This window comes from Aspergillus steynii, assembly GCF_002849105.1.
Source record: "Aspergillus steynii IBT 23096 chromosome Unknown P170scaffold_2, whole genome shotgun sequence".
NCBI classification, from domain to species: Eukaryota; Fungi; Ascomycota; class Eurotiomycetes; order Eurotiales; family Aspergillaceae; genus Aspergillus; species Aspergillus steynii.
This window is the reverse complement of record NW_020194399.1, coordinates 5239757-5264197: the sequence shown is the minus strand read 5'-3', so window position 1 is coordinate 5264197 and position 24441 is coordinate 5239757. Positions and strand designations below refer to the sequence as shown.

At 53.1% G+C, this 24441-nt stretch overlaps 8 protein-coding genes across 8 annotated transcripts; 2 read left to right on the top strand and 6 right to left on the bottom strand.

Annotated features, from left to right (window-relative positions):
- Nucleotides 1-301: 301 nt before the first annotated feature.
- P170DRAFT_348433 (extracellular serine-threonine rich protein) lies at nt 302-3032 on the bottom strand (the record flags this gene model as incomplete). The annotated part of the gene is made up of 4 exons (XM_024843675.1): nt 302-1144; nt 1499-1891; nt 1958-2788; nt 2847-3032. Coding segments are annotated over 4 exons (2253 nt in total), but the record flags the coding sequence as incomplete, so codon positions are not given.
- Nucleotides 3033-5875: 2843 nt separating this feature from the next.
- Nucleotides 5876-7849, bottom strand: P170DRAFT_423998 (uncharacterized protein; the record flags this gene model as incomplete). Its single annotated transcript, XM_024847541.1, has 2 exons — nt 5876-6858; nt 6913-7849. 2 exons carry the CDS (start codon nt 7847-7849, stop codon nt 5876-5878), a joined length of 1920 nt encoding a protein of 639 aa, XP_024708537.1.
- Nucleotides 7850-11550: 3701 nt separating this feature from the next.
- P170DRAFT_126847 (uncharacterized protein) lies at nt 11551-12852 on the bottom strand. Its single transcript, XM_024842388.1, has 2 exons — nt 12132-12852; nt 11551-12067 (listed from the first exon to the last, which is right to left on the bottom strand). The coding sequence occupies exons 1-2, from the start codon at nt 12625-12627 to the stop codon at nt 11673-11675; spliced, it is 891 nt and encodes a 296-aa protein (XP_024708536.1). The 5' UTR covers nt 12628-12852; the 3' UTR covers nt 11551-11672.
- On the bottom strand, nt 12560-13302 carry P170DRAFT_126969 (uncharacterized protein). The gene has a single exon (XM_024842389.1). The coding sequence runs from the start codon at nt 13186-13188 to the stop codon at nt 12733-12735; it is 456 nt and encodes a 151-aa protein (XP_024708535.1). The 5' UTR covers nt 13189-13302; the 3' UTR covers nt 12560-12732.
- Nucleotides 13303-14220: 918 nt separating this feature from the next.
- Nucleotides 14221-14909, top strand: P170DRAFT_126009 (uncharacterized protein). The gene is made up of 2 exons (XM_024842387.1): nt 14221-14787; nt 14858-14909. The coding sequence occupies exon 1, from the start codon at nt 14357-14359 to the stop codon at nt 14720-14722; it is 366 nt and encodes a 121-aa protein (XP_024708534.1). The 5' UTR covers nt 14221-14356; the 3' UTR covers nt 14723-14787; nt 14858-14909.
- Nucleotides 14910-14933: 24 nt separating this feature from the next.
- On the top strand, nt 14934-15792 carry P170DRAFT_434939 (uncharacterized protein; the record flags this gene model as incomplete). Its single annotated transcript, XM_024848837.1, has 3 exons — nt 14934-15016; nt 15079-15564; nt 15620-15792. Coding segments are annotated over exons 1-3 (565 nt in total), but the record flags the coding sequence as incomplete, so codon positions are not given.
- Nucleotides 15793-16815: 1023 nt separating this feature from the next.
- On the bottom strand, nt 16816-18328 carry P170DRAFT_434938 (uncharacterized protein). Its single transcript, XM_024848836.1, has 2 exons — nt 16922-18328; nt 16816-16848 (listed from the first exon to the last, which is right to left on the bottom strand). Exon 1 carries the CDS (start codon nt 18119-18121, stop codon nt 17141-17143), a length of 981 nt encoding a protein of 326 aa, XP_024708532.1. The 5' UTR covers nt 18122-18328; the 3' UTR covers nt 16816-16848; nt 16922-17140.
- A 1399-nt stretch (nt 18329-19727) lies between these two features.
- On the bottom strand, nt 19728-21593 carry P170DRAFT_352644 (uncharacterized protein; the record flags this gene model as incomplete). The annotated part of the gene is made up of 2 exons (XM_024843932.1): nt 19728-20776; nt 20834-21593. 2 exons carry the CDS (start codon nt 21591-21593, stop codon nt 19728-19730), a joined length of 1809 nt encoding a protein of 602 aa, XP_024708531.1.
- Nucleotides 21594-24441: the final 2848 nt, after the last annotated feature.

The following is a 24441-nucleotide window of genomic DNA, read 5'->3' as shown; positions in this document are numbered from 1 at the left end:
CTTCGTGTTATACCTACTCAAATCCATCAACTATCTGAGCCGCAGTCGTCCGCAGTTCGGAGACTTTCTGATTTGCCACCAGTATTCAGCCGGTGATCTATTAGTCAAGACATGATAGCCTATTAATAATACTAGAATACTAGAACATAATACATAATATTACTCTAATCAGAACAACATCTGAATTCCATCTCTACCTATACACGCAGCAGTCTGCCCTTTTCTCGCATCCAACAAATAAACACATGAAAGTATATTAATGAAAGAAAGAAAGAAAGAAAGATTAGTGCTCCTCCACTCTCTAGTACACAATGCCCATCATCGCGGCAATTCCGACTCCCCACCAGAAGCTAACAGCCTTGGCCGGGGCGTCGTTGGACAGAGGGATGGTCGACGAGGGAGTAGGCGCCGCGGTCGAGCTACCGGCGTGCGTCTTGACCATGGTCGATGAGGCCCACGGGTTGGCGATCGTGGTCAGGGCACCGGGGTTGCCGCCGTTGCCGCCGGGGGACACGCCGGTAGGGGCGGGTCCGGGGATCAGGCCGACGGTCGTCTGGTGGCCGGAGGTGGCGGTGCTGAAGGCAACCTGGGGCACGGTCACCGTGTAGGTGGAGTAGGTGATCGTGGTGGCCGACACGGGGACGGGAGGAGCAGGGGCAGGAGCGGTGGTCTCGGGCGAGGTCACGCCGCCGGTGGGCTTAGGAGCCTGGGTGACGGGGGAGACGTCGGTGGTGCTGGGGACGCCGGCCGAAGGCACCAGGGTGATGGTGGACGGGATGGCGGTCACGATACCGGGGTTCTGGGGAACGTACGAGGCACAGATACCGGTGAAGTAGGACAGAGCAGCCTGGACCTCGTCGTCGGAGGCACCCCACGCCTGCACACAGCCGATGACCTTGTCGGTGAACTCGGCCGAGGGGCAGAAGCAGCCAGCCTCGCTGTTGGAGCCGCACTTGGGCATCTTGGTGAGCCAGGTGTTGATACACTTGGGCACGACGTTGGGGCAGGGGGTGGAGGGCTCCTCAGGGGTCGACGGCACCGACGAGGTGACGGGCTTGCCAGTGGGAGCAACGCCAGTAGGAACCACGACGCTGGCCGAGGTAGTGGTCAGGGTGGAAACAGTGGTGTAGACCGAGGTGCTGGTCTTGTCACCGTCAGTAACGGTCTTGGTGACGGGGCAGGTGGTGACAGTCTCGTAGGTCACGATGGTAGTCTCGGCAGGGCCGGCGGGAGTAGTGACGGGAGCAACACCGGTGGGGGTAATAACACTCTCCGAGCTGGTGGTCAGGGTGGAGACAGTGGTGTAGACCGAGGTGCTGGTCTTGTCACCGTCAGTGATGGTCTTGGTGACGGGGCAGGTGGTCACGGTCTCGTAGGTCACAACGGTGGTGACGGCAGGGCCAGCGGGGGTGGTAACGGCAGGGCCGGCGGGAGTGGTAACGGGAGCAACACCAGTGGGAGTAATGACGCTGGCCGAGCTGGTGGTCAGGGTGGAGACGGTGGTGTAGACCGAGGTGCTGGTCTTGTCACCGTCGGTGACAGTCTCAGTAACGGGGCAGGTGGTCACGGTCTCGTAGGTCACGATGGTGGTCTCGGCCGGGGCGGCAGGAGTGGTGATGGGAGCAACGTCGGTGGGGATGACGGGGGTGCTCTCAGCACACTTGGGGCAGTAGCTGATGGTCGAGGTCAGGGTGGCGGTCGACACGGTGCTGTAGACGGAGGTGGTGGTCTTGTCACCCTCGGTGGCAGTCTTGGTGACCGGGCAGGTGGTCACGGTCTCGTAGGTCATGACAGTGGTGGTGTAGTCCGAGGGAGCCGGGGTGAAGGTAGTCTCGGCAGGCGCAGCGGGGGTAGTGATGGGAGCAATGTCGGTGGGGATGACGGGGGTGCTCTCAGCGCACTTGGGGCAGTAGCTGATGGTCGAGGTCAGGGTGGCGGTCGACACAGTGTTGTAGACCGAGGTAGTGGTCTTGTCACCCTCGGTGGCCGTGGTGGTCACGGGGCAGGTGGTGACGGTCTCGTAGGTGATGACGGTGGTAGTGATATCCTCGTCACCGGTGGGAGAAGGACCAGTCACGGCGGGAGAGGTGATAGCAGGGCCGGAAGGACCAGGAGAGCTGCCGCCAGGGGAGACACCGGTGGGGGTCGGGACACCGCCGTTCTCACCACCGGTCTCGGTGACGGGGCAGACGGTGGTGGAGATGGGGATGGTCTTGGTGACAACGCTGGTGGAGTCGGCCGGGCAGTTGGTCACGGTAGGCGCACAGCTGGTGATGGTGATCTCACTGGTAGCATACACAGTGGAGGTGGTCATTCTCACGGGGGTGCTGGGAGCCGGGGTGGTGACGGCGCCACCGGCAGAGGTGGAGTGGCCGGGGATGACGGGCACGGACGAGCTGTGGCCAGAGACACCGGTCTCGTGGGACGGAGGGGTGGCAGTGAAGCTGGGGAGCTCGATGGAGTGGCTGGGGTTCTTGGTTCCGGGGGTACAGTCGAAGTCGATGGTGTGGATACCCAGGTCGCACTCATCATCCTCGTGGTCCTCGGGCAGCTGGAAGTGAACGGAGGTGGCACCACCGCACTGCTCGTTGCGGACATCGGTACCTTCGGGCGAGCACGAGGCGACCTGCTTGCAGGAGGAGCCGTCGGGCATGCCGTAGACGATGTGAACGTCGGACTTCTTGGAGGTAGCCAGACGGAAGGAACCGACGGAGAAAGCCTTGCTGCCGGAGTTGAAGCGAAGGCCGGACTTGGAGCCCTTGCCAACCTTACCCTCGATGCATTTGCCCTACGAGTCATTAGAACTGATATTTCTCTGCAATGTATGGACGTCAAGCAAGACTCACTCCGAAACCACCAGACACGGCACCGCTGAACTTAGACTTCATCGAGAAACCGGAGAAGTCAAAGCCGCCATAGTTGCTGAAGTCACCCTCACCAACACCGCCCCAGTTGAAACCGGTGCGCTGCTCCTCGGAACAGTCGTTGTCACTGTTCTCCGGGCTGGGATAGCAGGTATCAGTGCCCCACCACTATGCAAGTCAGCAAGATATACGAGGTAAGCTGGGGCCAAATGGATAGAGGGGAAGCATACCAACCCACGGGGGTGGGCCGTGGCCATGGCGGCCAGGGAAAAGAGAGTAACAGAAGTCGAGAACTTCATGATGACAGGAATAAAGCACGAAGCTTGAAAGAATAATAGAGAGAAAGAATAATCCGACGGGAGTGGTAGTAAACAGAATTAAGATATTATTATCGGAGACCAGCGACAACAATACAAGATGGGCGATGAAAGAGTGATCCCCAAATAGAACGAATGGTCTTGGCCCTTCCGGTCACAGAAAGGTTGCAAAAGACAGAAACGCAACTCAAAACGAGAGAAGCTATCAAGGAAAGAAAAAAGAGACACACAGAAGGAAAAAGAGAAACGAGAAGATGGCCCCATGTTCGGAGGCAGCAGGACCCTTCTTAAAGCATGGAGTCAGCCATCGACCACCCACAGGTTCCTGACGGACCGGACGGGCGTCAACAAAGCCGGACCCCAAAGGGCACGGAAAACTACCCTGACAAGCATTAGTCGGGAGCTGGATCCAATGGAGCTAGCCAAGCAGGAAGAAAAAAAGTAAGACAATCTGAGAAAGGCCGGCGTGCAACCAAAGACCAGGCCTCTCTCCAATGGCGACCAGCCGGCTATTCCGCTAGTGCAGGAACACCCTGACAAGAGATATGGGGCGCGAAATGGCCGCCAATCACGACGACGATGGAAGCCGGATGCTTGAGAGCTGCCCTGGGCTGGTGGCTGATGTGGTGGAGGAAACGAACTCCAGCGGCGCCACCCAATGAGACGGTGGAAATTGGGCAGGATCAAGGTCTGGAAGGCAGGGAAGTGGGTTCCTGACGATTCGATGGATGACAGAGGGATCAATCAAGGTGGGGGAGAAAAATCAGGGCAGCGAAAAAGAAACGAGGGCGATAATGGGGATGATAGGTGGAAGCGTGCAGAAAGCAGCGGAGGTTGATTGTGCGTTGGTTGTTGTTGACAGGCGCTTGCAGAAAGTTTGTCTGGCAGGCAAACCGTCACGCATCTCGTGACTGTCGGAGTCCATGTCCATGTCCATGGATATTACGGAGTAGGTCTCCTCGTACTCTACTACCATATGGGTATACTATACTTGAATATACTATCGGACAATAGCACCACGACCGGACCAGAATAATCGGACACTCACCTACAAAGTCAGTAAGTCCCAGTCTAAGATCCAAGAACACCCCCAACACGACCACCGCCACTAAACCTCTCGCAGTCTACGGCAGGACGCAGAAAACATCCTGCAGGCCCAGGGGCGACCGTGCAGCCAATGACCGGCAGCGTCCCGGTGGGCGTCTCGCTGAAACCCCGTCGGTGTCAGCCCATGGCTATTAATATCGTGGGTCGGGGGTTCTGGACTGACCAGGTCCCATCGAGACTAGGCGGTAGTCTAGTCTGCGAATAATCTCCCAGGGTTCGGATCCAATGATGGCCCCTCGCTAAGCACCCGGTCTTTTGGGCTGACGATGATTGTCGCTGCTTATTATTGTCATTGTTCGTTGGTGGTGATGATCCAAATGCTGTGAACCGCCAGCACTACAGATCAGGTCCTGCAGCGACATCCCCGCCGACTGGGACCGAAAACATGGCTGCCTCTGGCTTGTACCACTACTCCGTACCACTGACAATAGCCTTTCCCTCGGAGAGTCAAAGGAGATTAATTACCGACCGAGACATGGCAGACGCCGGCCACACGACCGATCAGACGACAGGCGGCCAGTCGCTCGGCCTCGCCTCTTGGCGTGTCGCACGATATTCTCATTGCCCCAGAGCGTTGCATCTGTGGCGGTGGTCCCTTCGACTATCTGTGACTATCTCCGACGTGGTCCACTTTCTTGGCTGTCTGTCAATGTCACCGTGCCTTGCTAGTTCTTAGTCCCTTCGTACGAAGTCCCTGACGGGTGGTCAGTTCTCCTCCGGCCCGACGCAGTCTACGCCCCCATCTGACAGAGCACAATCCTAACGTTTCAACTGTTTTTGCATTGGTTGGAGAGAGTCTGGTTTTTGGATCTAGTCAAGCTGGACATGGGGGATCGTCACCCTCGAAGGGGAAACAATACAAAGAACCCCTTGGAGAGACAAGAATAGAACCGCTAATCAAATCCGTTGGTCTTGGGTGAAAAAAAAAAAAAAAAAAAAAAAGAAAAAAAATCAAAACAAAACATCTGAGGTATATCCCTTTCTGCCAACAAAGGAAACACAAAGAAAAAAACAAATCATAGAACAAAATCCAAACTCCGATGCAAAGCTTCGTCAAAACTTTTCGCTCGTGGGGAGGGGGTCGGTCCCGGCCTTCGTGGCGGTTTGTTTAGTTTTCGGTAGAGAAGTGCAAATGGTAAAGGGTTTTTGGTCTTGGGAGATCGTTCCCCCCTCAACCTGTTCAGATATCGGTCTCTCCTTGCGTTCTCATCGGATCTAGAGTGTAGATCGGTCCGTCTATACGAGACTCGCCCTCGTTCGGCTACCCGATCATGCGGGTGCCATCCGCCTCTAGAGAGGTCTTTGTTGTCCACTCCAGACCCCGACATTTTCAAGGGGTGTACGAAGAGAGACTGCGACCAAGAGTGGACAACATGTGGGACAAAAACGATGTGGGGAGAACAAAATCAATAAAAGAAGCAAGGAGACAATTGAGTTTAGAACGTGCCAGTAAGGATCCGAGACATCGTCATCACAGACATAGAGGAGGGGGGAAGAGAGGTAAAGTATTGCATTAACAACAACGGATAGTTGCATGTCTCCGCATATTTTTCGGTCGCCTGCTACGACTTTTTTTTATCCCTCTCTTCAAAATGGAAGTTGGCTGCGTCGATGCGCATCCATCAACTTGCGTCGTACCGCTTCGCCGCCGGTGTAGCCATTGCCCTTGCGTTTTCGCGTTGGGGTGCGTTGGTCTGCATGTCTTGCATGCCGGAACACGCTGGCAGGTCGAGACGGCGAGTTGGCCGGCATGAACTCTCGATGTTGCGGTAACCGCAGCAGAGCCTGGTAGCGGTTGTGGTTACGACGGAACGCCGTGACGATCCCGCGGTCTAGATGGTTCAAGAACCGCTCGGCGCTGCTGGCTTGTTGGCTTTCACCGCGGTTGGGGGTGGGGGGTCCACTGGGGGCCATGGCCGATGGAGCAGCCGTCGTCGTGGGCGAGGTCAATGCATCCTCGTCGAAGACCTTATCCATCTCCTCGTCCGACGACCCGTCACCGAAGTCAATGAAGTCATTCACATTCAGGCCAGACTCGGGATCTACGTCGTCGTCGTCGTCTTCAAACGAGCTGTCAATAGCAAAGTCCCGCGATGGGTAGAACGCCTCAGGGGGGCCCATAACTTGACCGCCGGGCGCCATCTCGTTGCCCAGCGCGGTCATCATCAGGTTTGCACTGGAAGCCAACATCGGGCTGAGGTCGTTGCGATTCGGAGACGCCAATGCGTCCGTATCGCTTTCATCGACCAAGTGCATCGTGGTAGCCCGCGGGCTGTTGTTGGCTGTGCCACTGATGCTGTTGGAAGCCGACTCCAGCCAGTCATGGCGGGAGGAGGCATAGGCCGGGATGATCACAAGATGCTTGCCAGTGCAATCCACCAAAGCCACGGGCTTGTTGGGGTCCGCGACGAACGTTCCCATAATGGGACCTCGTCGCCGCGAAGTAGACTCGCTCTTTTCCTCCGTGGTCGGGGCCAGGGATGCGGAAGAGTCACGGCGCAGAATAGATCGCGGATGGGTGATCGTGGCGGGAGGGGGAAGGTCTTCATCTGTGGTTTCACCGTCATCGGCTTGGGAAGGTCAGCATTAATACACCAAAAAACTGGCAAGGCAATCCTGCATACTCTCGTAGCCGCTCGACTCGGACGCCTCGGAGCGGGCATCCGATTCCACGTGATAGATGTTCGAATGACCGTAGTCGGACTCGGCGAACATCTCGTCCGACTGCCGGCGATGGCGCCGATAGGGCTCGGTGTCGTTCTCAATCATACGACGCAGCTGAGGATCCAAGCTGTCTTGTTGGAGGAAATCACCCGGGATCTCATCGTCCGTGTGAGAATCACTGTCGGAGGAAGAGTCGGAATCCTCTTCGAAATGCACCCGGCGCGGAACTGGCGTCTCCACGGCGGTTTCGCTGGCCATATCGGTCTCACCGAAGGTCTGCATGGCACCATACAGCTGTTCGTCGTCAAAGAACGAAGCACCCGCCAGCAACATGTGATCGTCAAAGACGTTAGGGCCGGACCAGTCGTGGGAGCCTCCCGCACCAGCAGGGACGGCATTGGGGGTGGACAGAATGCCTCCCAGATCATGCTCATCCTCCGACTCTACGATCAGGAGTTCTTCTAGCTTCTCCACATCCTGGTCCTCGTCATCGTCGCCGTCACTAATGTAATCCACGGCGGCGTAGATATCGTCGGAGCTGTCAAACGAGTCGTTCTCGTCGCTCTGTCCGTCGTATCCGTCCATCCTCCTCTTCTTGTTTCCTTTCGTGGTCTTGACCCCCGCCTTATGGGGCCTGTCGCGACGACCATAAGACGGGGCCCGAACAGCCGGTTGGTCGTCCTCGTCGTCCGCATCTTCCTCGGACCCGTTCGCATCGTCGCTTAGTTCTTCAATGGACGAGACAGACGACACACTGGACACGGATGCCGCTCTTCGCTTTCTATCCGCATTGAGAGGACCCAGGGACACCGCCTTGTTGGATCGTCTCGGAGAATTCTGCACGAGACTCGATAGAGGACTCGAGTTGTGGTTGTGGTGGTCCTTGACGGCACCCATTGGGGACCGCTTCGGAGACTGATTCGTTTGCGTCATTGTCCAGTATTGACAACAATAGAATTGTAAAAAAAAGGGGGTAATAGATGTTGGTAGATCTTCTTTGCGGGACTCGTCCAGTATTAACCGGAACAGTCTGATACTTTGGGGTGGGACAAAGTTTGCTACCCGCCGGTATGCCACAAGTATTTGCGTCAGAGATTCGGAGGTGTAAGGCAAATAGGGAAAGTTTATTCTTCGACCGTCAATTCGTAAATGGCGTTAAGTGATGATATAGATGTCGTGATCGCAGGACGTGAGAGAGTGAGAGGAAAGTCGTGGTTGGTACAGGAGTTGATCGGACCTGAGAGGGAGGGGAGGAAGAGTGACGGAGGGAAGGTGATTATTTTTTTTTTCTCGTCGAGAACGAAAGCACCTCGTCCAAGAAGGGGACGTCAAAGTGCTTCTTCTATGATTGTAGTAAGGGGCAATTCCGACGCTTCAAATCGTGCGTCGAAAGAGAGGACCAGATATCGTCAAGTCGAATTCGAAATACTCGGAGCTGCTGGACTGGGGAGCAGGAAAAGGCAGCCGTGCTCCCCAGCGAGGGATCTACAGCTCAGCGAAGGCCATTTTGGCAATGAACCCTTGACAAATATCTGATATAAAAGAAAAAGGAATGGGAAATTTCCGTGGAGTGAGAAGAGGGGGAGCAAAGACTGCGATGAGGGATGGCAGAAGAATGAGGGGGGGATTGTTTAGAAGAAAGGGAAAAGAGAAGGGAGGCAGAAGATCAGCCCAGTCTAGCGGCGTCACTGTCCGTACAGCAGCCGCCCGTTACAGAACGGAACGGAGAGAAACTGGGGCGGCTCGATTTTTCCTTTCCGGTGGGGTGGCCTCGTGGGCTGATTGGCCAGGAACTGTCAAAAGGTGCATTCCCATTGGTCCGCCGGCGTTCACCGCATCTTTCATTTTTGTTTTTTCTTTTTCTTTTTGCCTGCGCCACTCGGGACCAATCATCATGGCGATTCTGCAAAGTCTTGGGATTGAGGCGAGGAAATCCATCGGTCATCGGTTTACTCCCGGCCCAGTCACAACGCTACAATTACTCCAGTTGACTCACGACTTTATATCGTGTAGGTTCGTACAACCCCATACAAGGAGGAGGGGAACATCCAGAGAAGGCATACATCTGACGCAGTATCCGTACTCCTTCATAGACTACCTGGAGCAGGCAGCGTTGTACCCTTCCTTACAGTAGTCCCGCTGTACGCATGGTTGGGTACCTTATTCTGCAGCTGGCGCTGGCCGATCCCGAGTCAAGCGCCCTAACTCCGTACAATCAATGGTCTCGCTGAGTCGTTTTCCCCCCTAGTGAGTCCCCGTACGAGAATTGCCAGCGCAGAGATACAGAGAAAGTGGATTCCCTCGTCGTGACTTGATCCGCTCTCTCGTCCGCAAAGATTTTCCTTTCCTTTCTAGAAGCGAGGTGGACCCCGGATCAAAATTCGGGGGAGAAGGAGAAGGGGCAAGAGGGAGAGAGAAGGGAAGACGAAGAAGCACGTCTTCGTAGAGGTCAACGTGACCTCTCGTTTCAGGCCGTATCAGGACAAAATCGAGTTCTCTGGCCCTGGCCCATCCCTACCTCCCTATCGGTCGAGATCTGGAGATTCAGCGATTGAGATCCCATCCCTCCTTCCCCTGTATTTCTGACGTACATACATACATTACACAGTTCCGACACCCGTGCAGCCAGAAATGCAGATCAATCCGACCTGACCCTCTGATAAAGAATGAGGGGATCGGGGTGGAATGCACGATGGGGATGGTTGCGTGTAGGCCGTCGTATAGTAAAGTACATGCGCTGCATGATACAATAAATAATATGGACCCTCAAACTGTCCTCCTATAAACCGCGGCTAGAAAAAAAAAAAAAAAAAAAAAAAAAAAATGAGAGAGAGAGAACAACATGACGAACTGGGAGGTCCTAGTGTCGAAAACCAACCACCCTAGCGATTAGTGAATCCATCATAGATCATCATCACATACATACATATTCCCCATCCAGTCGGGGACATTGGTTGAACCGTGCTTTTCTGCACGATCCTGTACTCCTACATCATCGAATGGCCAGGTCGCAGGGAGATCCAGGTCAAGATATGATTCATCGAGTGAGTCGATGAGATGAGTCAGAGGATCTGACCGATGCAAAAGCACAACACCAGGCATGACAGGGCAGCAGCTTTCTCTCTCTTCCAGGTACCTCATACTCCGTAGAAAGTTTGGAGTGCTTACGGAGCTAAGGCGTTGGTCCGCCGGTCGCGGTATTACCAATACACGACCGAAATGGACGGAATCCGATAGGATCTGTACGGCTTGGGATTGGCGGGTTCCGCCACTGGCGCCAAAAGCTACTGGTAACAATTAATATCAGTGGTCAGGGCAGACAGAATCGATATCATAATAATAATACGTGGGAATGGTACTAATAATAAGAGCTCGTTCATTTGCAGAGATTTCTGTTTTAATTTACTCCGGTATGGAGTATTCTGCCTCGGGTCATTGCCTTCCCTGGGGACGGAAGACTGTCCTCCCGTTTCTTAGCCTCTCTTGTTCTAGAGTATAGGTATTTTAGGGGCATCTCCACCCAGTGGCAAATGTTACAGGACAATCAGTTGACGGACGAAAAGGGTCGGGTGGTTCTCGAGAACACGAGCGCGAAGTGGAATGAGACAAAAAAAGAAAGGACGGAAAACCACATCACCCAGCTATATTGGCCCAGACGAACCTAGTGCACGCCTAAATGAATCGCGGAAGGATTTGGCATACATGATGCATGTGTTCATTGGTGTGAAAGAGCGGTAAAGGGACAGCTGGCTGCAGGGAGACTCCATCCCCTCCTGAGCGCGAAGCAGATGGCTCGAAGGGGTAATAGTTAATAATATCGAGGACTAACGGGAGGGTCTGAGGGTCTACTCCGGTGTCCTTCAGTACTCCTGAATGCTTTCGAACGACAATGCCTGGGGACTGAAAATGAAGACATGATATCAACCTGCCGAGGAACATCCCACCACCTTCTCTGCTCTGCGCTAGACTCTCTGCGGAATAGTGGACTAACACACTCTGTCCTAGCGGATGACATAATGCGCGCGATCGGCACGGACCCGGGGCTGTGATTGGCCAATGGATGCTGCACCCCGCAGTCGCCGATTTTTCTTATTCTTCGCTGCAACTCAACGGACTCCTGAGGCCACTAAGGCAGAGGTACCGCCTGGTATTCCTTGCCGGCTGCATGCGTGTCCAGTACCTGCAACTACATGTCCCCATCAACCACACTACGCAGTAGGTCGATAGATCCAGAGCCCTTCCCGTCTCGTGCGGTCCATGAAACGATCGACCCTTCATTATGACATTTTCACCTCATGGGTTCCGGGATTATGGCCGGTCAGATTCCCGGCCTCCCTCACCACCACCCAATCCTTCGGGACATAACAATCATCATTTGCTGAGGTTGCCACCGGAAACCCACTCTCCCGCAATCTCCATCCGTCCAGACTACAACCATGGCTCGCGTGATGACGAGGAAGTCACGGCCAATTATTAGATAGCTGACGAACCAGGTGGCCAATTTCAGCGTGGGGTATGGAAACGTGAGCTAGATTGACGCTATTATTGTTCCCGGGACGATTGTGCCGGATTTCTCCAACGGTAAACAAGAACGCCAGTGGTATCAAAAATTGCAAGACCAACCGAAAGGGGGAGAACACGCAAGATCGTGGAAAAATCTAGGTGATTCAAAACAAGAAATTGAGGGAGGGTAAAGAAAAGGAGAAAGGAAAAAGGAAAATCATGTCCCCGGGTATGGCTCGATCTTGGGTGCCGGCGCTGTAGATGCCCTCTGGTTGGACCGCCCCCAAATAGACAGTATCGACTTAGATCGTGCTGGCTTCGGGGGAGAGTTGTTTTGGGGTTCAACTAGTTCTCCCGTTTCGCTCGGCCCATTTATGGGTGTAGCAACGGCCGATTCTCGGGATTGTTCAGCTGCTTTCATTCCTTCGCGGATTTCCGCCGTCGAAGCCCCTTGGGGTGCTGTGGTTGTAGGCGTCTCCGTAGCGCGAATTCGCTGGTCCGAGTCTGTTTGTTCATTGAGCTGCTCGATTTCCGCCTCGGTGACGAGACGCTCATTCTCCAGGCGAACCTCCCGGCCTCGTTTATGACAGTACCACAGGACGAAGAGCAAAACTAGGGGAGGTCCTGTGTTAGCAGACTAAATTCATGGAAGCATTATCGGCTCATCAGTACTTACTAGTTAGGGCCAACGACCAGAGAACATTCATGCCCAATACGGCAGGGAATCGAGCCCGTAAAAAGGCCACGATAGACCGGAGCATTCCCACAATAGCAGCCGGTTTCCCAACCAGTTCTTTCAGGCTGGGCACCTCGATCCCCATCTTGTTGGCGGCAGCTGCAGCTTTGCCCACATTTTCCACGTTTATTCCACTCTTTCCTGCTCTCTCGCTTGCTGCTGCGATGATTTCAGGAGCCAGGCTCTCGGTCCATCGCTCGGGGAGCTTCTCGATAAGCTTCTGTAGGAAGCTAGGGAGCTTGGAGTATGTGCTCTGGAGTTGTTTGTTGCCGTTGGTCAGGAGCATCTCGAGGTCCTGGTAGGCAGTTGGGACACCGTTGATCAGATCCTTAAAGATCAACTTGAACTTGCGCAAGAGCTCCTGGGTCTCGTCGCTGATGGAAATCACTTTGTTGTTGTCGGCCGCCAGGTTCAGTCGCTCCAGGATCTCCGTCATATCCGCCGCGTCTTGCTTCGCCTGGTCATTGGCGGGAAGCTGGGTTTGGGGTTCGCTCGGTGTTTCTGGTCGCGAGTTTTCTTTATTCTAACCATGAAAAATGCATTAACCCGTGTTCTCCCCCTTGATGCTTGACCATGCGATCTGAACGAGACCTACCTTCTGCGTGCTCCTCCGTCGCAGCCAAGTCCATCTCTTTTTCTTCTCTTTCTCTATCGGCGTGGAGTTCTCAGGCTTAGAGGACTGCGAGGCACCACTCGATTGCTTCTGAGCCAATTCCCTTGCCTTGCGCCCTTCTTCGCCAAGCTCTCTGCCAAACTCTTCCACGGGCGACACGGGCGATTGGAGATTCGGCGCGCCGGGTCCCAGAGGACTCACCGGAGAACGCGAACCCGGCGCTTCCCCGGGTGGCGAGACGGCGGGGTTGCTACCATTGCTGCCGTTCTCAGCCATGATGTTCTGCATGAACCTTTCGTCTTCGGCGGTTAAGACAGGATCCTGGACGGGGGGTCTGAACTGCGACGAGCGCCTCCAACTTTTCAGTTGGTTAAACTGCTGCATGTTGAGTGGTAGATTAAATCGTATCTCGTTTTCCAAAGCACATGGGAGTAAGAAATAGAATCAGACAGGAACGTTGTGTGTCGGCACTGGGCTTTGTTGCCGGTCTAGGGGCTGAAGTGGAACGGGCGACGGAACAAAGAGCAGATCGAGGGGTATATTTAAGATCTACTTCCGCAGTAAGGGGAGATCAAGGACCAAGAGGCTAGGAATGGCAAATTATTCGATTATTAAGATGGACATGCATGCAGTATCATGAAACAGGAGTTTTTGCAGCAGGAGATCTCGGGAGAGAGGCTGGGAAATCGAATCCACGGCGCAGCTCTCGCATTCAGGAACTGCGAGCTGATCGACGGGCGCTTTGGCCGATGATGTCACGCTCGAGACACGTGAGGCGCCACTGTTTGTGCACCGCCACGTCTGTCAATCGGGTATAGATCTGCCATTATGATTATTGTCAATATAATTACTCTCGACAGATCAGCTAGTTGGTAATTATACACCACTTCGATGTCTTTGGTGTGGTTTATGCTCTGTTGAGCCTGTTTGTGACCGGGTCGTGTGGACCGTGGTGTTAATTTGGACTTTAACACTGATATATATAGTCTGCGTGGCGGCAATGAAATGGCAATTTATTCTTTTCAATAGTATTTCCCAGAAGCTAAAAACACCGCTATTGCTCTGATGTATCTGTCTGTATTCATAAGAAGCAATACTAACTAAGATGACCTTATAAAGTAACTTGACATACATCATCATGCAGGTATGGCCTTACTCTCACAAAACCAGTCCTTCCGTTCACTTACAAATGGAAGAAAATAGATCTGAATGCAGCAGATATGGCGGTAAACCTTCGAGAATTGAATGACAAGCACCATGTCCAAACCGTGGATTTTAGAATCAACCAAAGAACACGAGGCATCCATCCAGGCCGAAAGTACGAAATCAGGCGGAGATCCTCCAGTCAGCTGCCTGGCCATCACATGATTCGCCCATAGTCATCGATCATCTCATCCTTTGGCTTTCCTTTTCTTTTTCCTCTCCTCACGCTCCCCAGAGTCGACCATCCCCCGCGTACGCATCTCTCCTAACGGCTGTAGGTCCGCGTATGCGAAAGCCTCTTCCCCAGGACGTTGTTCCTTCTCGAAGGAATCGATAGGTCTTCATTCCAATGAAGACTTGCGATTACGAGAAGCTCGTTCTGGGAAAGCTTCCAGGACTCCTCCCCTCATGCGACTTGCATGACTCGGCAGCGTCGCTCTTTTTTCTCGACAAGTTTGTCCGTTCTTTTCCGCTCTTCTGGTTTTTTCTGTCGCTCCTTTGCCTCTATACCTGGTTGTCGCTGGTGTCTTTTCTGACTCAGTCCTTGGACGGGGACGGCGTCAACGTCCACACCATGACGGTCAAGCGCTCATTTATCTCCAAGGATCGAGTCGAGAAATCCTTCAGATCGGCTAAGAAGGCTTTTGGTGGACATGGGCGTGTGAAAGCGAAGAAGATGCAGGAGAGGGCGGACAGTCCGCCACCGGACAGGTAAGTAACTTTTCCTGATACAGTTTCTATATGTGAATCTCGGTTTTAGTTCTTCATATTGTCGCTCTTGTTGGCTTTACTATATCTATTTCAGACCATGTATCAATAATAAACACTAATGTAACTTCCGCCGCTCTAGTCCCCTCATGAGCCCTATAGTCAGCTTGATTGTAGGTCCGGACCAGCGTCTATTCGTGGCCCACGAGGATATCCTGTGCCATTCACCTTTCTTCGCAGCCATGCTCCGGGACCAGTTTGCAGAGAACGCCATGAACATGGCAATAGCCTTACCAGAAGAGTATGTCCTCGTAACTCCCCATGCAGTTAACCCCAAGACCTCAAACCGCTTACCCCAACCAGAGAGCCCGAAATCTTGTCCTGCGTGCTCGAATTCCTCTACAAGGGTGACTACTTCCCCCGTCTGCTCCGCAGCAGGGACAGCAACACCTGGGAACTCGAGCGCGCTCACCCAGACGGTTCTGAATCTGGATCTAGCGAAGCCACCATCTACCTGTCCGACACCGCCGGCCTCGTCCTCCGGGACACGGCGGTGTACTGCGCCGCGGAGAAGTACGGCCTGGAGGGACTGAAGCGGCTCGCGCTGCGCAAGCAGGGCCTCCAGAGCGGCATCCCAATCGACGTGATCCTGCGGTCTGCGCGGTACGCCTACGACAACACGCCGGACTCGGAGTATCGGCTTCGCGCTCACTACCTGGCCATGATCATTCGCACTCGGCATATCTTCAAGAGTAGCGGGACCATGCAGCTGGAGATGGAGTTGGGGCACTCATTCTTTTTTGATCTCTTTGTGGCGATGTGTAATCATATGGATGATCTTGAGATGAGGTTGGTCTATTTATCTTGAACTTGAAATTTGGGATTTTGCTAATTTCGGAAAAAGCGCCAACTCATCTAAGATGACCTAGACACGATCTTCACTTCGCCACAGACCAAACAAGAAAAGAAGAAAAAAAAATCCCAGACATCAGATTGCCATACCACAAAACGTCTGGCTTCGTCTGCTTGCCCTACCCAGAAAACCAAAACTACAAAAAAAGGACAAAACACAACAAACACCCACCAATCAAATCCAAATACCTTCCATTCTCGAGGTTGGCCAACCATTCAATCTAGTATGGTTTGTTCTCAACGAACAAACCATCCCTCATCGCGATTTAATACCAGCTTATTTCATTTGTGATGCGCTTACCTGCTTGCCATCGTCTGCATATCCACTCCTTGAGAAACGAAATGCAATTTGATTTGGGTTCTGGGCTCTGTTTGTTTTACCTGCTGTTGTTTTCCTTCCTGGTTTTTCATCTCTGCTCTGCTCAAGCCACTCCTTCGAACAAACTTGATAAGTGATTATTGACCAGTTATTTGATTGATTTTGGTCTGCACTGCCACTTGCGATTACGGGTTCCGGTTCGTGTACTCTGTCTGTTTCTTGTCTGTTTGTCTGTCTGTCTGATCTAGCTGATTAAATTCCCCTGGATAGACAGATCGGATCAGATCAGATCAGGGAAAGCCAGGTCTACAAACCACCAACCAACCTTGTCCTTAATTCTAGGGGAAATTGACCCATTAGCCAGGAAGATAGTGAGAAAAAGAAGAAACAGATTCGGCCGCCTCATTCTCATTCTTATTCGTTCTGATAGTAGTTCCCGTGTGTACATCCACCCTACCTGGACGAACCAACATCAACATGTCAGACTACCTGTAAATAGATACTGCCTGGAAGCATATACTCTATGCTCAAGGTAGGTAGGTCCACCCAAGTGTGCTAGGTCCATGCAAAACGAAAGGCCCTCGAGCCTATTTCACGAAACAACCTGAATACCCACACAAGACACCAAATCGATAGACAGATAGCACGGATAGAATAGTAAGTATGGTTCAAACAAGCTCGATCTATCAGTGATGGAAAAAGTCATCTCAAGGGCAACCAAAACAAAACAAAACAAACCAAGAACAAAAGAAAGGATACAACCACAACCGCAGACGCCTAGTAATTACAATCCCATAGCCATGCCATGGCAGAGATAAAAAAAATAAGATGAGAGAGGAAATTGAAAAAAAAGAAAAGAAATTCACCTTCTCAAGTAGGCCGACCAACTAGCCAGCAGCCAACTATCAACCGGTCAGTACTGTATAGCTGGATTTCCAAAATATCCATTACCTTATGGATTCAGGGTTCCCTTGCCTTAAACGCCACTGGTATTTAACCTATTTCCCTTCGCTGTACGTGTAACTTGTACTTGCACTGTTCGGACAGTACATCCTCGCGCCATGTCCTTGCACGCCATAAGAGAACAGAAAAAAAAAATGATAAGAAAGATATGAGAGATCAGAAAGATAAACGCCCGATAATGATCAATTGCATCCCGTTCAATCCGTATAAACCCGCAACATGCGGAATAAATCACCCCGTTCGTGCCTTTTTCGTCCGCTCTTGTCCGTAATTGTCGTCGCTGCCTTTGAGGGGATACAAGTGCATGCCCATATCGACGGGGAAGTCCGGATGCAGCAGGCTGAATCGGTTCGGGTTGGTCGGGACGCCGTCCGTCTCGGCGGGAAGGGGCTCCACGAGCAACTGCACCAGATTCTTGTCAAAGTATCCCGACGGTTTGGTGTTCAACCGCTGCAGGCGAGCCCAGTCGTCGTCGACTTCTTCGTTCATCAACGGGGGCAGTGGCGGCGCGCCGTTGTTGCTGGGTCGCGCGTGGTAGTTGGCCAGGATGTTGTACGGCAGGTTCGGACGGACGGCCGGCTTGTCCGACAACTCGGCAAGCGCATTGAGCGCATGGTTGCCATGTCCGCGCGTGGAGCGCGTCGCGTGGTAGTTCTGACTGGCCGTGCGAGCCATATCGGTCGCCGGAGTACCGTTGTCTTCCGCGCCAGTCCCGTCCACCCCGGAGGCATCCTCCGTATCGGTATTGTTGCCGTTCGTCGCCGTGCCGGACGGTTGGTCGCCACCGCGCTTGGAGGTCGAGAAGAAATGAACGGTGGCAACGTGGGCTTGGTTGGCATGAGCACTGAGCTCTTTTTCAGTAAACAGGGAATTAATCGAATACAGAGGCGCCTGCTGCTGTTGGGCCAGCTGCGCCTTGGCGCGCTCGGCCGGGAGAGACGCTGACGTTGCCGCCGCCGCGGTCCCTGCTGCTCCGGCGCCCTCCCGCACAGGCGACCCGACGTCCTCCTCCGGGGCCTTGCGCTTTCTCTTGTTGATCTCAGATATAATGCCATTGCCCAACTCATCCAGATCGACTCGGTGACGAGTGTGACGGGTCTTCCGGTTCCCGTGGATCCCGCCGGGGCTGGCAGGGTTGGTGATGCTGAATTGGTTGGGGTGTAATAGAAGAGCGTTGGTATCGGCGATGTCCAACTGCTCTTTCTCGCGCATCAGACGGGCCCGTTTGCTCGAGATGGCCTGCACGAGTCGTTCGCGGAGTGTGGACGAAAGGTTCTTGTATTCTTCTTCGGCGAAATGCACTCGAAAGGAATACTCACGAGTGAATCGATCCAGGTTACTATCATGTCGATGCTTTACAAAGCGTTAGCTTTTGATCCCGTGACAACAACCTCGTGTCCAAAACCCAAGAGAAAGGACAGAAACAAACTCACCGCCAACATCGTCAGATCCGCATCCTTATCCGCCTTCACCTGATTCACCTCCTGCACAAACCGCGAGTACCACATGCCCGCCAGACTCGCCATCTCCTTGGCGAACTTCCCCCCACCCACGGTATTCTCGATCAACGCGGCGATGTCGTCTGCGGAGTCGGGCAGCGGGCCCGGGGAGTACAGATCGGCATTGTTGATCAGGGTCATATCACACTGCAGAGCATGCAGCTGTTGGCGGAACTGAGTATCCCGATTCTGGCTGAAAGAGGCCGTCAGGTCCTGCAGACGCTCCTGGAGCGCACTGCGCCGTTTGTCTCGCTTGGATAGAGGGACGCTGGTCGGAGGACTTGTCGATCGGCCTCGCGAATGCAGACTATTGAGGAGAGCTGGGCCGCCGTTGCTGGGGCCCGGGGAAGCCGGGGCCGGCGAGTACGCCATTGCTTGTCGAAGAGGGTATACTAGCTGGCTGGCAATGGAGAGGAAGAGGTCCGGCTACCTCGAGAGGGAAGAGGGGGAGAGACAAGAGGGAGGAATAGATGGCTTAGTGTGTCTTTTTGGCAAACGCAGTAGATATTTGCATGAGCAGACAAAGATGGGAACGTAACGGAAGAACCCGCCAAAGAAGCAACCCAGCGAGACGGCAGGGCGAAGGGAAAAAGCCGATGAGAAAGTGAAGAAGTAGAGAATCACAACGGGCAATGGAGCAGAAAGCGGGAATCCAGCCGCGGGCCCGAAAGGGTCTAGCGTCGGGAACATTTTTGACCGCCTTCGTGATGCACATCCAAGGCTTCTGATTGGTGCAGCTCTCCTGACAACTCCGAGGCGCTGGATGCGTGCAAGATCTCTCTGTTCGTGCTACGCATGCTATGGATGCTCTGGATGCTATGGATAAGCATGACACTACAGAATATTACGAGTCTCGAGGCCAAATCATCACCGTCATGTCATCTGTCAGTGTCTTCATTCGGATCGTATATGTCCATGTTCTAAATAAGCCATGCTAGGGTTCATCTCGCTTCAATAACCATAAATCACAAACATCCTGGGTATTTATCCGATGATCAAAGAAATGAAAAATATAAAAGAAACAGCAAAAAAGCCGGTCCGACTTGCATGGACTCCCCCATGTGAACCGAGTTATATATGCCACAATAAAAAGACGCCGCCTGTTCCGCCCGAGCCACCCTTTTTCGCAATCACCATAGTATATCCAATGAAGAGAGGAAGATAAGAAAACCACCAAGCAAATAAAAAAATAATGTAAAAAAAAGGGGGAGGTAGGCCGGAATAAACAGTGACTGGCTTGAGTTGTTCGAACCACCCCGGAATGATCCCTCGGAATACTGTAGACCCGACCGATCATCCCTCTTAAGGCACTCACTCCTTTAGTGGGACCGACGAATCACAAACACCCCGAGTTCAATTCCATCACGAGGCTCGATCTCTTCGCCATAGGGTCGCTTCCGGATTCCATCAAGGATTTCACCCAGCAACATGGCTGACGTCACTTCCTTGTCTTGCAACATATAATTCGTGGTTTGGTTCGACACCGACTTGCTGGCGGGGAGCCGGCGGCCGTTCTGCCAGTACAGGCTGAGCACCTCCTTCATCCGTGTCTTCTCCTGGTGAATATACCACTCGGTCCATACATTGCGATCCGGATGGGCACTGCCTTTCCGGGCATCAGCAATGCTGAACCGCGAGGTCGACGAGCTCAGGCTTTCACATAACTGGGCCAGATTATTTTGCATGGTGTCGAAGTCTTCCATATACGAGACCGAGGCCATCTTGCCCAGATATCGTCCGATATCGGCGGACAGTTCGTTGACCACCACAAGCTGCCGCAGGAGAGGGTCGAGGATGGGCCCTAGATATTGTGACTTAAATGTCGAACCACCCCTTCTTGTGGGGTAGATGAATAATAGCGAGCCGCCATCGGGGGACAGCTCACACAACCGATCCACCAAAAACGACGGTCGGTGGGGTTGGAAAATATCCTTATATTCCTGTGCCGATGATGGCGGGAGATACCGTTCCAGAACCGAGATATGTACACTGAACGGCGGGACGATCGGCATCGGGAAGTGGGAGGCCTTGGGCTTGATAGGGCCTCGGAAATCGTGATAGGCGGATACAACGGCCGCACTGGAGAAGACGGTCGAGTTGAAGTAGTCGTCCGCCGGGAACATGGATCGGGGGGTGTTGGGAGGAGAGCAAGGTAGGTTTGAGAGGCTGAATTGCTCCGGAACGGCGTGGGTGATGTTGATATAGGGCGACTGTCCGTGTTGCAGTCGATGCTGAACGGCTTGGATCAAGCCACCGAAGACATCCTCGCTCGTGGGGACGGATTTATCGGCAGGCCGTGGATAGGGAAGCATTTGCGAGACAATTTTGACGGCTTCACCCCGGGCGTTTGAGTACGGCAACGACGATACTACCGAACAAGTCAGCCAAAACGATTCGAGTCTGCAATAATCGAAAAAAAACCTACCCGCTGCGTCGATACCATTCTCCAACCATGTGTTGTGGTCACAGTCCATTTCACCGGATGACCCCGGGCTTCCTCCCGAGCTGGAAGGCGAGACATTCGACATCTGGTCGGATGGGCTGCCGAGACTATCCGAAGAGGCTCCTGTGGGGGTGTTGTCCATGTTGGGGCCCTCGTCCATGGGCATGGGCCCAGGCTCCCGGGTCATATGAGGTTCGAACAATAACATGCCGGATTTGGGATTCCACGCTATGTTCTCTTCGTCTTCCGGAGGGGTGGGAGGGAGAGTGGCCGGGTAATCGCCTTGGTTCAGATCCCAAACAGTGGAGGAGGACTGGGTTGCTCGAGCCGCCAGCGAACTCGATGCCGTCGAAGAGGAAGAGAAGCGAGGAGGTTCCTCCGATTGCGTCCGCGATTCGATTCGACCGGCGGATTTCGCGGAGAGGCCGAGTTTTTCAAAGGAGGAGAGATGTAGGGAGGCGTTGCTCTTGGAGAGAAACCGAGAGACGGGAGATGGTTTTGTGAGAAGGGATCCTTGGGAAGCTCGCCGTTTCAGTCGGCTTGAGCCCGTGTCCCGGGATGTCGGCGGTTGTGGTTGCAGTGGTTGCGAGGTTTGCTGATCGGGTGAGATAGGGCTTAATTGGTTGGGATCCTGCTGCTCCAGGTTGGTCACGACTCCTTGATGCGAGGAACCGACGCCCCTGGGCAAGTATGAATTCCGGTTGGAAGAAAATTGTGAGTTGGTTGAGTATGGTGAACGCATAGCCGAGAAATCTTGCACCACAAAGTCAGGCCGATATGGTCCATGGCACTGTGACTGATTCATCCAGGCTGCGTTGACGTCTGGGCGAAAGCCGAGAAAGAGAGGGAGAGAGAGAAGAGAGGAAGAGGGAGGAGGGGAAGACGGTGGTGATCTGCAGGACGCCAAACAATTCTCTCCAAATCACAAGAGTCGAGCCACGGTGATGATCTGGCAATGACAGCCAAGTTCCTCCAAAGCCGTTTTTTTTTTGGATGGGTCGGATAGAGGAGGAAGACAAGCGGATATGATCGAACAGGGAAGAGAGGATTGTGCCAGTCGAGAAGGTTTGGGGGGAGAGAGAACAGCACGAGACGGAAAAGGTGTATATTAATCGCGGGAGGTCGGGCGACGGATGGAGCAGGGTTAAAGAGTCAGACGGCCGGTCGGGGGAAAAGCGAGAGCGAGTGGATGTGGCTTGAGTAAAAAAAGAGGACAGACGAGACGGCGCGGCAGGAAGAGAGAGGAACGAGAGGGAAAAAGAAGTGGAGGTTTGGGATGATAATGATGATACAGTGGGGAAAGACCAGGGAGATTGGAAGGGAAGAGGGAAGGGAAGAAGCTTCGAGGCCAAAAGTTGGACGGAAAGGTGTAAAATCGGGGGGCCAACAAGAGCGAGGAAAGCGACGAGAGCAGCAGAGCGCCAGTTACTAGTAGCAGCAGCAGAAAGAATGACGCCCAGGAAAAGGCGTTGACCCAAGGAGGGCAGAACCTGAAGGGCGAGAGGCCTCGGGCTGCGACTTTCCACCGGCGTTCTAGACCGGGCGGGCTTGGCCTGATTGGGGAATCCATGACACGAGGACCGGTCGGGAGTCACCATCTGCTGGGTGCATTGTGCGCAGTACCGTATTTTTCTTTTTGATTTTATTCATTCATTTTATTCTCGTCTCTCTCCATTCACTATCCTGTAGTATTTTATTTGATGAACATTCTCTATTTATTTGATGAATATTTTATATGGCAGCATTCATTCTGTCTGCCAATCCTTCCAGCCTGGCGACTCGAAATACGATGATCCAACAACGGGGACCCAATGCTAGTCATAGGCCCCTCCGACTTGTCTAGGCCTTCCATAGTGGCTGATCGGGGCTGGGTCGTGTCCGAAAGACCCAGCGATACCGTAACGGGCATTACACGGACCTTTTTTTTTTTTTTTCCTTCTTTCCTTTTTGTCTTTTTTGCCCCCTCCCAAACCCAGACCGCAGAGAGCAGAACGAGAGAAGGAAAAAAAAAAAAAAAAAAAAAAAAAAGACCCACCACCGCCTCGGCCTGACTGGAATAGGATCGATGGACCCTTGGAAATGGGAAGGCCGTTTGACAGGTTAGGGAAATTGGGGGGAAAGCCCGTTTGGAATAAATGAGGATGATTTCGACGATGATGAATTCGGCGGGGTGGAAAATCCAATCCTAAGGAATGAGTTTAATGGCATGATTGACACCCCTCGGGGTGGACAGCGAAGATGATCATCCTGGTGACAGACAGGCCGATAGATATGTGCCTTTGGTCGAGTGGCCAAAGCAGGCAAAGCAGGTACCAACACGACGAAAGAAAAAAAAAAAAAAAGAAAAAAAAGGAAAAAACCGGCAGGTGGAAAATCCCGCCTCTCCCTACGCATGGGGATCTGGTAAGGTATTCTTAGTTACATTGACATACCTGCTTTCCGCCGATCAGCGCCATCAGCGCCTCCTTCGAACGCCATCGCCGCCAAATGACTGATCCATATCATCCAGACAAAGAAACTCGGTCGGTCGTACAACTGGATTATAATCATCGCCAGCGTTATTGCCGACTAGTTTCCTGACGGTGTCGGTCGCAGAGGATGTGGGCGAGCTGAGGAATCCCGGAAAATAGTCCCTGACCCAATCACTAGTTTGCTGGCCGCATGGAATTGACTGACCCAGATATAATCAAACGACAGGGAGAGAAAAAAAAAGAAAAGAAAAAAGGCGGTCACTACGCGGTTCTCCGTAAAAAGAGTAAATAGTATCAATAGCGTACAAACTAGGTGCTCCGCTCAATGTAAATTGATCCCTACGTCAGTCTCGCTGGACCTTCACTACTGATGCTTCTATCCCGTCATTCTGTCTCCTGCCTCCTGTCTCAGGGTTCAGGGTTGTCAGACTCATGTAGATGTCCTGTACCCTGTAGGATGACGATGTCTCCAGGGAGAGTCTAGAATCTTCGCTTCGGAATCAGCCAGATAAAACACATTGGCAAATCAGCCGGCTCGGCTGGTTTTGACAGGGACCAAGAAAAGATAACCATAATCCTTTAAGCGTCAGGGTTTAATTTATTTAGCTGTACATATCTCCAACCTTCGTGCTGTACAATACCTGTCCTCCGTCGCCTCGGTAGACTACTACTAGGTAACTTCGCCGACTCCCAGCTCCTCCGTAATAATCAGAAAAAGCCCGCCCAGAGCGCCCGAAAACATGAGAAACGGAGGGAAAGAATGGACTGACGTCGACCACTCCATCCCTCACAGTCATGGGTCCCGCGAAAAGGGCAAAAAAATCGCCCTCTTGCCGGCGTGATTGGCTGTTATCCACCCAATAAGTTGCATCGCCCGATCAGAACCCACAGCCCTTTTCCGGTCCGGATTGACGTCTAGACCCTGCTCCGTGCTGCCGAAGGGGGGGAGGATCCGCCTTTTTGGATCTGTCGGGCCTTTGCACTGAGGGCCCTTTTTTATTTTTTTCCCTTCCTTCTGCCAGTGCCGACTCTCGCTGTCTCCAATTTTCTGGGTTCTGGTCTGGACTTTCAATTTCCATGAGGATGGGTTGGGTTGCCTTTCTGGCGGTGAGGTATTAA

Coding starts and splice junctions, on each gene's coding strand:
- P170DRAFT_126847 (XM_024842388.1), bottom strand. CDS start 12,627: ATGACGGAGATCCTGGAGCGACTGAACCTGGCGGCCGACAACAACAAA. Junction 12,068..12,131: donor CTGGTCGTTGGCCCTAACTA/GTAAGTACTGAT, acceptor GACCTCCCCTAG/TTTTGCTCTTCGTCCTGTGG.
- P170DRAFT_126969 (XM_024842389.1), bottom strand. CDS start 13,188: ATGCAGCAGTTTAACCAACTGAAAAGTTGGAGGCGCTCGTCGCAGTTC.
- P170DRAFT_126009 (XM_024842387.1), top strand. CDS start 14,357: ATGAAGACTTGCGATTACGAGAAGCTCGTTCTGGGAAAGCTTCCAGGA.
- P170DRAFT_434938 (XM_024848836.1), bottom strand. CDS start 18,121: ATGCGCGAGAAAGAGCAGTTGGACATCGCCGATACCAACGCTCTTCTA.